The 12302-nt window shown below is 33.6% G+C and overlaps 1 protein-coding gene across 1 annotated transcript; it reads right to left on the bottom strand.

Annotated features, from left to right (window-relative positions):
* Positions 1-283: 283 nt before the first annotated feature.
* Positions 284-10144, bottom strand: LOC126971558 (exportin-1). Its single transcript, XM_050817857.1, has 4 exons — positions 10024-10144; positions 6712-9706; positions 6490-6633; positions 284-1406 (listed from the first exon to the last, which is right to left on the bottom strand). Exons 2-4 carry the CDS (start codon positions 9601-9603, stop codon positions 1260-1262), a joined length of 3183 nt encoding a protein of 1060 aa, XP_050673814.1. The 5' UTR covers positions 9604-9706; positions 10024-10144; the 3' UTR covers positions 284-1259.
* Positions 10145-12302: the final 2158 nt, after the last annotated feature.

Below are 12302 nucleotides of genomic sequence, written 5' to 3' on the forward strand. Positions count from 1 at the left end.
GTCAAACCGTGCGTCAATAAATTCTCTCATAGAAAATATGTCCCTACAAAACAAACATTGGAAATAAAAATAATTATGGGTTCCAAATCGAAAAGAAAACTATCCTATCTCTCAAGTTGGACTAATCTGCACTCCATGAAGTCATCCCCATTAAAATCCGTTCATTAGTTTAGGAGTCCATCGCGGACAAACAACGTGTCTCGTGATTTATATATATAGCTAGATTTATATAGTAAAGAGTATGGATAACCTTACTTTATGGTTACAAAAAAACGCCATTAAATTGTATTTATTGGTTTATTTCAAACACAAAATTGAAAGATTCCATTGATCAGGCGCAAAAATCTTTTTGGAAACCTCTGAAGCGTTAGATTCCTATTCCATTAAAATTAGTTCGACAACATTGAAAAAATAGAAACTGCTATTCAATTTACTTCAAACAATTTCTTGATTACAGAATGACAAACACCATCACAGAGAAATGACCTATTACAAAAGGTAGTTGGAGAAATATTTTATTGCAAGGGATTAATACATCTAGCAAAGTAAATTGATGCACGATTTCCTTCTTAATATTAAAGGCCATATGCTATAATATTTATTAACACCCTGTGCTTACAAAATACACCTTATCTGCAAAGGTTCGTAAATTATAACCTTCCTCTTGCATACATCATCTTACATTTAACCAGACGACCCTCTGTACAATCTAACACAATAAGGTTATATTTAATCTAAGCACGAGTTTTCTAAAATAATGATAACAGCTCACAATATTAATATACAATTGCTTTCTGTCGATCATAACACTTTGTGCCAATCATTTGGGGAACTGTATTAAGTTGGGTTTAAGTCACACATTGCAGAGATTTCATTAATTTATTAATGACTTTAAATTTAAAAATTAAATCATGCATCACTAAATTATATTATGTCAACAGATTTTATAACACTATTTAGTGTATCATTAAATACTTAATTAAATTTTCAACAATACTACTCAAAGACAATTGTAGTGCAGTTAGAGTGACTCCTACACACACACTATGATTATTTTGATAAATATTTATTTAATTTACAATATTATGAATGGGTTTTTAATAGCTTAATACAAATAGTATATTATAATGTCAGAATATAATATTCTTATGTAAATGTGAATTATTGTGACATCTATAAAAAGTTGTGAATTATAAAAAAAAAATCAAAGGTCTGCATATATTATTATGTGAACTGCTACCATATGATTTAACAATAATTTAATCCTGCATTTCTTCAGGAAGTTCATGAGGGTTGATGATACCAGGCACTGAAAGCTGGGCTTTGCGTTTTTCTTCATCAGCCTGACGCAATGCAAATAATCTTTCTTCCAAGTACAAGTCACTGTCATCTTCTCCAGTGTATTCCTGTAATATTAACACCATAATGTTATTCAAAGAAAAATTATAATATATATATTTTTTTTTATGAACAAAAAGGGACGAGACGAGCAGGACGTTCAGCTGATGGTAACTGATACGCCCTGGCTGCTACAATGCAGTGTCGCTCAGGATTCTTGAAAAACCCCAAAAATTCTGGGCGGCACTACAACTGCGCTCGTCAACTTGAGACATAAGATGTTAAGTCTCATTTGCCTAGTAATTTCACTAGCTACGGCGCCTTCAGACCGAAACACAGTAATGCTTACACATTACTGCTTCATGGTAGAATTGGTACCCATAATCTAGCCGTCATCCTGTGCAAAGTAGCCTCCCACTGGTACATATATATATATTCTCTATTTTATGATATGCTTTCAGATGGTCTAGCCATATTCTGATTCAATTAATTGAAAGCAATTTTATTAATATTAATTTATTTTGGTTTGTCTTAATCCGGGTTTATTTATTTATAAACACAATGTAACCCTTTATGAAAAATTTCAATAGATGTAATCTAATTGTAACCATAATGAATTTTTTTATTGTGACATGTGAAGGTAGAATAGACTGCCATTGCAAAAGTAAAGTTTGCTTACAGGTATATGGAATGGATGAAATTTTGCAAGAGAATGTGGAAAAAACGGCAGCTATAAATCTAGATGGTATCTAATGAATTGCCTGGGACTTCATACAGACACAAGCTTGACATAAATCAATCATCGGCAACCTGTACAGCCGAGTGGTTAGCGATCCTACATACAAAGCTGGAGGTCCCGGGTTGGAATCCCGGTAGGTGCAAGCATTTATATGATGAATATTGATGTTTGTTTCCGAGTCGTGGATGTTTATATGTATTTATGTATGTTTAAGTAAGTATATTATATTATTGTCTTATAACCCATAACACAGGCTATATGCTTAACTTGGGGCAAGATAATTTGGTAAAAGTGTGTCAATATTAATATTATGAAAGCCAAATGTACTGCTAGGAATCTTCAGCTGACTGATCGGACGACAAACCTAACTTCCTAAATCAAATAAACCATTAGTCTATAAACAAACTCATTATTTTTGTATTTTATTCAGTAACTGTACTTTTTTTTACCGAATTGAAATTTTAGGCTTACACTAAGATATGTTTGAATAAATATTTCCATGCTGTACAATAATGTAAAAACTCAAATATTAGATATATATATGTGTTATGTAATTTAATTTAAGTTAAGATTGTTTGTATATCTATGGGTAACGCGTGAAAATAAATGATTTATTATTATTAAAATGTTTTTTTTTTATGGAATAGGAGGACAAACGAGCGTACGGGTCACCTGGTGTTAAGTGATCACCGCCGCCCACATTCTCTTGCAACACCAGAGGAATCACAAGAGCGTTGCCGGCCTTTAAGGAAGGTGTACGCGCTTTTTTTGAAGGTACCCATGTCGTATCGTCCCGGAAACACCGCACGAGGAAGCTCATTCCACAGCTTTGTAGTACGAGGGAGAAAGCTCCTAGAAAACTGCACTGTGGAGGACCGCCACACATCCAGATGGTGGGGATGATATCATAACTTGTGGCGTGATATTATTATTATTATTATTAAATAATAAGACACAAATATGGTTTTACAGAATCATTTTAAATTAAATAATTGCTTGAATCTCACTATTTTAAATAAATATAAAATATAATGATTTTGGGATTTTTTTATGGAACAGGAGGACAGACAAGGTTAGGGGACTCGGGTCACCTGTCACTGATCTAATTACAGTTCATAAATACAATTATTTTTATTGTGACTGATCGCCTCATCATAGTAACATCGTCCACTTATCTGACAAACATTGACAATGTGGAAATCGCGCGAACCAATTACCGGAATCATGTTATACCGAGAACCAATCACGTAAATCATGTTGGGGTAGCCCACATGAACGACTCGAATCGCTGACGAAAACACGAAATAATCCTAATATCAAACTAGATTCAATACTAATACCACTTTTTTAATACACTGGTGGTTAACTGTATTGTGACATTTTGCATTAAGGCGAAGAGTAAGCAGTAAACACACAAACATGGTGTTTTAAGACAAGTTTTATGGTGAAAGTATAGCATTTCGAGATATGAACACTACTTAATCCTGTTACACATATCCTTAAGTCTTATTTGTAGGTTGCTAATGCTTGCTGTTGGTTATAGTTAACACTGCCGAGCCTTTTTGAACTACCACTTTTGTTTGAAGTAAAACAAGTTTTTTGGCATGGCGTGACGCATTTTTTTGGTACTTCTCTCAGAAAAGTTATTCTTATAGCTTGTACTTTTTTGTGTAGATTAATTTATTCAGATTAGTAGTGAATAACGAGCATTGTAAGCATATAAACTGTTTTCCACGCAAGAATTTTGAAAATATTGGCTTTGTTACATAGATGGCGGGCCGGCAGCCGAAAACTCATATCGCTCAAGGTCGCTGGCAATTAGTGTCGCCTTAATAATGAACGATACATATAGTACGAGAAGACTGCTTCCATGTTTTACATGTGTTCACTAGTCTTCAGCAATTGTCAGATGTCAAAAGTCATTATTCTCTGATCAAATCAACATCACTTTATATTATTATAATACCATTTATCACCACTTCGTAAATAGCTGAGCTTTATATTCGAAACTGTCATAACCATAATGTTAACACCAGGAACTTATTAAATTGAGTAACTTATAGAAGTAATTCGTTGTAATTTTACAAGATCCCAGAAAATGTTCAAAACTGAATAAATGACTTTCATAATGATCACAGTTGAGTCTGGGAATTAAGCAACCGCCCTCAGGCTATTAGATTATTAATTTTTTTGTATTGATAAAAAAAGAAGCCCACTGAGTCTCTCGCGCCCGTTCTTCTCAGGTCCGAGGCATACTTTTGCGAATGGGTTGTTGACTTTCAATAATTGATTTCATATCCTATTTTGAATAAAAATATTTGAATCTATTGAAAATAATTGGCTAGAAACTCATTGCCACCCTTTCAAATCAATATTTACAGATTATTATAATTATTATAGGCAAGTATATATTTTTAAATCTCTGCGGCACGTTATGAATAGCACAGTCCTTAATAAAACAAAACAAAATAAAATATATAACGCAAATTTTATGTGTATTAGGGTCTTTAACCACCTTCCAAAGAATATTAGAGAGATGCCTAAAACATTAATGCATAAAAAATTAAAATTATGGCTAATAGATAAATGCTTTTATAGTTTAAAAGAATTCTTTAGCCAAAAATAACAGTATTAAATGTAATTTTTTGAGAGGTACCTACAAACTAATGTTTATTTAATATTATATTATAATTAAAACGATGTAATGTTTATTAGTGACGTATAAATATAAAAATTCCAATATTGACAATCAAATATTTGTATGCCGATATATTGGCGAAATTTGGAACCCTCAGTATGATATATATATTAACAGATTAGAATCAATCCAACGCAGATTTGTTAAATACCTTGAATATAAGTGCAAGACATACGACACATATTACCACTCCTACAAGAGACGCAAAATAGCTGATATTCTATTCTTAACAAAAATAGCACAATGTCACATTGACGCTCCCCATCTTCTCTCGAATATAAATTTAAATATTCCCAGAATCTCTGCAAGACATCCTAAATATTTACATATACCCCATTGTGCGTCAAATTACAAACAAAACTCATTCTTCTCAAGAGCATCTCACTACATAAATAATCTTAAAGGCTTTCCTGATTTTGACCTGTTTAATTCATCCACAAATTCTATCAGATCAAAAATGACTAAAAACTGGTTTAATGTGTTTCCCTAACTGTTACTATAAACATAATTGAATGTAGTGTTTAAATTATCTTTGAACATAATAAATGTAACCTGTAATAGAACCTATGTAATTATTAACATTTTTATATAATACTTGTATAAGAAAAAAAAAAAAGAAGATGTACCTGTATTATGCTATGTGTTATTAGAAACAAAATGCGAAAACTATTAAATGGTGTAAAATGTTCACACTATTGTACAGTAATTAAGTCATTGTACCTAACACTAAGTTTTCCAAATAAAATAAAATTAAATTAAATAAAATTGTGCTGTACACCAATTAATTGTTAACAACTATGTTACCATGATTCATACAAATAAATCATTTCATTTCATTTAATTAAAATATAAATCGCTTCGGCTTAATCAGTGATCACCTACTGCATCCCGGTATGGGGCGGCGCAAAAAAGATAAGCCTCTTAGACTTGGAAAGAGCTCAAAGATCACTTCTGAAGGTCATGTACTTCAATCCTTTAAGATTTCCAACTGATTCACTTTATTTGACTTGTAATCTCTTGACAATTATAAAACTTTATGTACTAAACATTATTTCAGCCGTCCACAAGTCACTACCGCTAGATCACTTGAAACTGATCAATATAATAAATGATAAAGTAGCTCCCACCATTACTCTCCGCACTTCTTTTGCTGAACGACGTCTGTCTGTCAATCAGCGTACTTATATAATAGAAAAAATCGTGACCTAATCTATATCCCATGACATTATCCCCCTTATTCATAATAGTCTGCTAACTTAAAACATTGCTAATACTCACTCTGTCTTCTTCTATTGACCTAAGTCAGAATGAGAAAAAACAATCCTAAGCGGCTGTTTAAAGTTAGCAGACCATTATGAATAAGGAGGTACATCTTTGCAAGAAAGCTTTAAATTATTGACTAACTTGTCTTACTTATGATGAAGTGGAAAATCTTCTGATCAGCCTGACATGACAAGCACACACAGTCTAAAGATAGAACTCAATTAAAGGTCCAAACTTCAACCCACATGCACACACACACTTACATATATACACATAGACACAGTTTTCAGACTTGTTAAAATTGATAGTTGTAAAAGTTGGTTTACAACTATCACAATATATAATAAATTATATTATATAGTGGTGATACATTTTAAATATTATTTTTGTTAGGAATGTATTCATTATTTTAATGGTATTAGTTCCCTTGAAAATGTCTTGAAATACATACCCTGATTTGTACTAGGAAATCTCTTAGATGATCCTTAAATGCTGGAATATCATGATTCAGATTGAACAGACCCTGCACTGTTATTTTCACTTGATTGTCAGATAGGTGAGGGAATGCTGTTTTGAGAAGGTTAGCAACATATTCCTGAAAATTAACAAAAAAATTAAACATGTTTTTTTTTAAATTTATAAACTATTTGACGATTGCAATAAAGCTTCTTACCTGAATGTATAGAACATTATCAGGGGTACGTCCAAGTGGCACTGTGACATGACCAGATTCTACCAACGAAAAGATGTAGGCCAATATTGTTGCATGCATTGTGAGACCTGCCCCATGAGATGTGTCTGTCACAACACTAAATACATGTTCTAGAATATCACAGAGATATGTTTGGTAGAAGCTCTGAGCGGCCTGTATATGTTGTTCAACATTTTGTAACAGTCTGTGCAAAATTTGAAGCCCAGTGTCAGCCACATTTCTCATTGTATGTTTAAATGCCCAAATAATGGAATCAAGCACAAGTTTAAACTGTGCTGGGGGTATGCTAAGGAATGCTTTGAAGCAATGTGTATTAACAGCCTGTAGTAGAAGGAAAAATTCAGTTCTGTGTTCAGGATATTCCTCAAAGTCCTTGTTGATCATTGCCAAAGTACACTCAAAAACAGCATCAAAAATTTTGGGTACTTCTGAAGTTATATGGCCACCAAGCTTATACACAATCGCAGCCATACAAGACAACACCTCTGGTTCTCTTGCATCTGGAACTGATGTTTTTTGATAATCCAAAAGGACGGCATCAAGCAGGGGTGGAATGAAATTTTCCAAAACCATGCTGTTATCAGTTGAGCGAGATACCCAACTGGCAATTAATTTTAAGGTTTCTTTCTTTATTATTCTCATGTTTTTGATTAGTGGCTGTTTTGTCACTATGACACCATTTAGAGCAATGGCTTGGCTTATATTTTCGGACATGACCTTGTACACATTAAGCATATCCAAATATATCCTGCCTAATTGTACAACATATGGGTGTCCCAGTGCACGGCAAGCACTGACATTTGTTTTTAATATGCTTACAAGTTGTTTCACAGCTTCAGGATCTTTCAGTATATCAACATTATGAGATGCTTGAGATATTATATCATCCCATACTTGGTTCGGCAATAACATATACTTTTCAATCAGCTGTTCCTGAGCAACTTGATCCACTTGTGCACTTATCATATATCCCACAGCCTCATAAAAAGTATGAACTTGCAGAGTTTGAAGATCACAGATTATAGAGCTAATTGTGCTCAAAATTTCATCAATAAATGGACAAGCCTCTCCCACCTGTGTAGTGACGAAATGGCGGCGACACTTGAGGGCTATTTTAATAAAAGTGTCACAAGCCATGTCTTGAACACCATCATGGGTCTCATGCATGAATTCAAAAAGTTTATTCACAACAGTTTTTAAGAACTTCCAATGAGCCCTCAAAAACCGTGGATATTGGCCAACAACATACATTATGTTACTAGCAATTATAGCTTTGTTGTCTTTACCTTTCTTCTGTTCACACAATCCTAGTAAGTCTTTTATAACGATAACAAGAAATCGCTTTTCATCTTCTTCCAACATTGCTCCAGATATGGACCCTATTGCCCAGCAAAGTGTATTTAGATTTTTCCATGACCATTCGGTGCCATTTACTTGCTTTTGTAGTTTTTCAGTCATGATACGTTCAGTATCTGCAAAATCTAAATGTGTTAAATACACCAATGTTTCTCTCATGTTCTTATAAAGATTGATAGAATCAGTATCTTTCATAAATTCTCGTACAACTTCCCCATTTTCATTCTCAACAACCAAGACTTCTTCCGGTTTTGCCATTCTTGAGATCATGATATAACGCACACTACTCAGAACATCAGAATACAAAGCTTTTCTGCCCACACTTTTACCGAGGCTGTAAAATCCTGCTGAATGTGAACAGGGTACTATTTTGTATAAATCAGCAGTTAGAGCATTCCAAAACTCTAGACATATTTTGAATATCTCAACCTCTTCAACTTCTGAAATCAACACTAAATATCGAAGAGCATTCATAAGTGTATTAGTCAATCCACGCTTTTCAATTAGTTGACCATGTTCTTTTAGATAAGTGCAGAGGAATAATGCAAGGTTTTGTATGAAGGCTTGCTCTTGATCTCGGCCTGCTGCGTAGGCCTCCCTTATATTTGTAGTTAGGGGCAACATGATCTCCAATTGTTCCATAGTTTGTACAAGGAGAGCAACAAATTGCTCTTCGTAATTAGAAACTGTTACACCAGCTATTTCAGTCAAGCAACTCAATGTGACATTACGGAACATAGGGACATTTAAAAACTTGAAAATTAGTGTAGTTATCAATTTCATTTCAAAGATATATCCTAACGGAATCCAATTTAAGAATCTGAGAAGTGTATGCAAGGTTGCATCCACTAAGGGGGCATTTTGTGAATTTTCAAGGACAAATTGGCAAAGCTGAAATATTTGACTGAATTCAGAACACATAGTATCCTTCAGATGCTTGGTTTTAGTTTGAGTTAACTGACCAATGCTAAACATAAATACTTCTTCACTGAGTAGTTTTAAAATAACCATGTTATTTTGACACAAACTCTCGTTTGTTTTAGATGCCCCCACAATATCACTTATGAAAGACTCCCAATTGTGAGGCCACTCTCTTTTCAGAACTTGAATTAATATCATGTTAAGCTTCTTCAAGTATACTTTATTATTCTCCATGGTAACAGGATCTGATGAATTTTTTATTATAAGGCCGACAATATACTTTTTAATACCTTCACATTGATTTCTGGGTAATATTTTCCACCTTGTTTGGATCACTTGCTCCAGTATTTGAAGAGCATAGTACTTTGTTTCTTGATTCTGAGAAAACTCAAGTATTGTATCAACTCTAGTCCAAGCATCAGGATGTTCTTTCAAAGCTGTAAGAATGTCTTGAGCGAACCTCTGTTGTTCCCCCACTGTAGAATATAAACAACCAACTATATTATCAAGTAAGTTGATGTCCAGCTTTTGATTGAAATCCAATAGTTTTGAAGCCTGCTGCTCCAAAGTTGCCATTTTTGAAATGTAATAATTCTGGTATGAATTTTAAATTGTTCCCTTTGATAAAAAATCACACTTTAAAGTTACTATTCACTTTCATTCCTCATCACACACTTCACTGTAAGAAAATAGAACCAAAATTAGTATGTCAAATATAACCTCATTATTTACAAAGTTTAAAGCTAATTAATAATGGTAATTTTAAAAAAACGTCGTAATTTTATGCTTGTAAGACTTTAATAATCATGATACACGTTATTCCTTCACTGGGGATTAAAAGAAGTTTAGAGAACACACCCCGCAATAATAGATTGACAGTTTTCGTGAAATCCATAATTTTACTCAATTTTATTTCATTTAAACTACTTCTTCATCATTAAAATTTACGAAAAACAATTTACAATATCAATATAGCACAATTTGCGAAATACTCACCCGGTTAAAATTAACTGCGGCGCAATCGGTCAAAACTCAAACGCACTTCCATACACAATTCCCGTTGTTTTCGTCGTTTTCGTGATGCTTGAAAAGTAATTACAGTCAATTGTCGTTGTACACTCATTGTCTATGAAATGGCTTAGCTTCTTGGTATTTGGCAATACAGGTTCATAATGCTATTTATTTTTGGTTCTAGTTTTAATTACTAGACATATTCATTGCATTCTTTTAAGGTTCATTGACTTAAAAATTTATTTAGGGATTTATTTACTTTCACTAAGTGGTTTCTAACCTTTGATTAATAGCTGAAGGAGGCGTGGAAGGCGTACTTTCTAGCGGAATACGTGGTCTTAAAATAACTCTACGTCAGTATCGGGGATGTTTGATGGCATGCATACAAATCTTGCTTTTAATACGTTAACAGTCCTGATACAATCATTCCGAAACACGTCAAATGTCCATATTAGTTATCATATTTTTCGGCCTGTATTCAATTTTCACACAGTCACTCCGGATACACCCGTGTAAACTGGGCGGTACATGGACTTATCAATTAAAATTTCAGTGTACCCTTAGCGAGTACGATGGTGCTAGTAGACATAATATTTAATTTATTTGACCAGGAAGTAGACCAAAACGCAGATGATGAAGATGGGGAAGAATGTTTAGAAGTGGTACAGTAATTGATGAATCAGTAAAAAATATTCCTGGAGAAGAGCAGTTCTTAATAACCTGAACCTTCACCACACCAATCAAGTGAAATACACTCTTTCAGCACGGGAAGAACACCACTGTTATATGCGGGACCATCAACGTCATTCGAATTAAGAAGACAATCGGGATAACAGGGTCAGGAAGACGTCTTCTTTAATTTCAATAATGTCGCTGGCAAATGCAGATTTTTTGGAGTCTTAGGGCAAGAAAGAATCTCGTTTTATCCGGGAGATGCATGGGATGCTAATAAAAACTCCTTTATGAAGGTTTATAACTTTTTTTATTTTGATATACGGCAACTATTCACAAAATATGGCATGTTTTTTAATTTTCATAAATAATAGATCCTGGGCAACAACTCCACAAAGAAAATACTACTAATTTGATGGGTCGACGGTCCTACAGCGCAGAGTAACACGGGGCTCGTGTGCCTCATAGGGTACTTGAGCCCAAGCTCAACGCCAACGTAACTGCTCCCCGTTTCCCACATACAGTAAGTGTTGGAAGGTCGTGATACTGTCCAGGTATACTTGTCTTTGATGCACTGCATTTGAATTTGTATTATGTTTTTTTACTTTTGATGTGCGGTGTCATTATGTATTTAATTTTCTCATACACAAACACAATGTTTTCAAGTATTATTTACGTTTTAATTTATTGCTATAGCAGCTAGTCCACCCTATCAGTAAGTATATCGGCTGCTAACGTGTTAAGAAAGATTTCGTAGTAGTAGTAAATTAAAAAGAAGTTACTGGAAATTGTAACGTTTGATGTACGTGGATGTAACTTATCAAAAAAGAAATAATGCACACTCACACATTTACACGGAAGCACGACTTCACAAATATTTTATAAAAAAAGGAGTGTGCTTAGACCACATGACTGTAGTAAAATAAAATTGTTCAAAAACGAAATGAAATCACGAAGTAATTACTAAATCACCGTTCGCCTAACACTGGCGTTCGTTCGTAACGCTCTCGTCGCGCATTAACCAGTTTACTCTCCATGTTATGTAATTGGTTATGTAGCAGAAAATAAGCCGTATGATAAAGCCTTTCGATCGATACTATAAAGCTACAGAATATTTTTAGTGTAAAGGGTTCATTGCTTGCAGGTAACTTGTTTTTCATTTTTAATTAAAATAAATTTTTAACTGAGGTAGCTTTTCGTTTTATTTAGTGTTATTTAAACATCTGAATTCAATATTAAATTAATTTTATTTTTAAAAAGTTGAGAGCTATAACAACACATCTCTGTTATAGGTTAAGACACAATACCTAATAATTAAATAATAGTAGCGTTCGTTTAGTTGCCTTCGTAATTTGTCAGGACAGATTTTTGTGATAAAATGTGCAAAGAGAATTTAAACAAAACTGTGTGACGGAAAGGTCAGAGATTGCATCCGTGTGAAGCTGGGGTGGATCGCCGTTATACATAAATCAGCCAGAGCACAGGTGTGAATATGAAATCGACGTTGATATATATATATTTGTATAAGTTGATATTTACAAATACCATATAAAAAGTATTTTTTCCTAGATACTTAATATTAAAGTTATAAA

This window comes from Leptidea sinapis, chromosome 24 (genome assembly GCF_905404315.1).
Source record: "Leptidea sinapis chromosome 24, ilLepSina1.1, whole genome shotgun sequence".
In the NCBI taxonomy this organism is placed as follows: Eukaryota; Metazoa; Arthropoda; class Insecta; order Lepidoptera; family Pieridae; genus Leptidea; species Leptidea sinapis.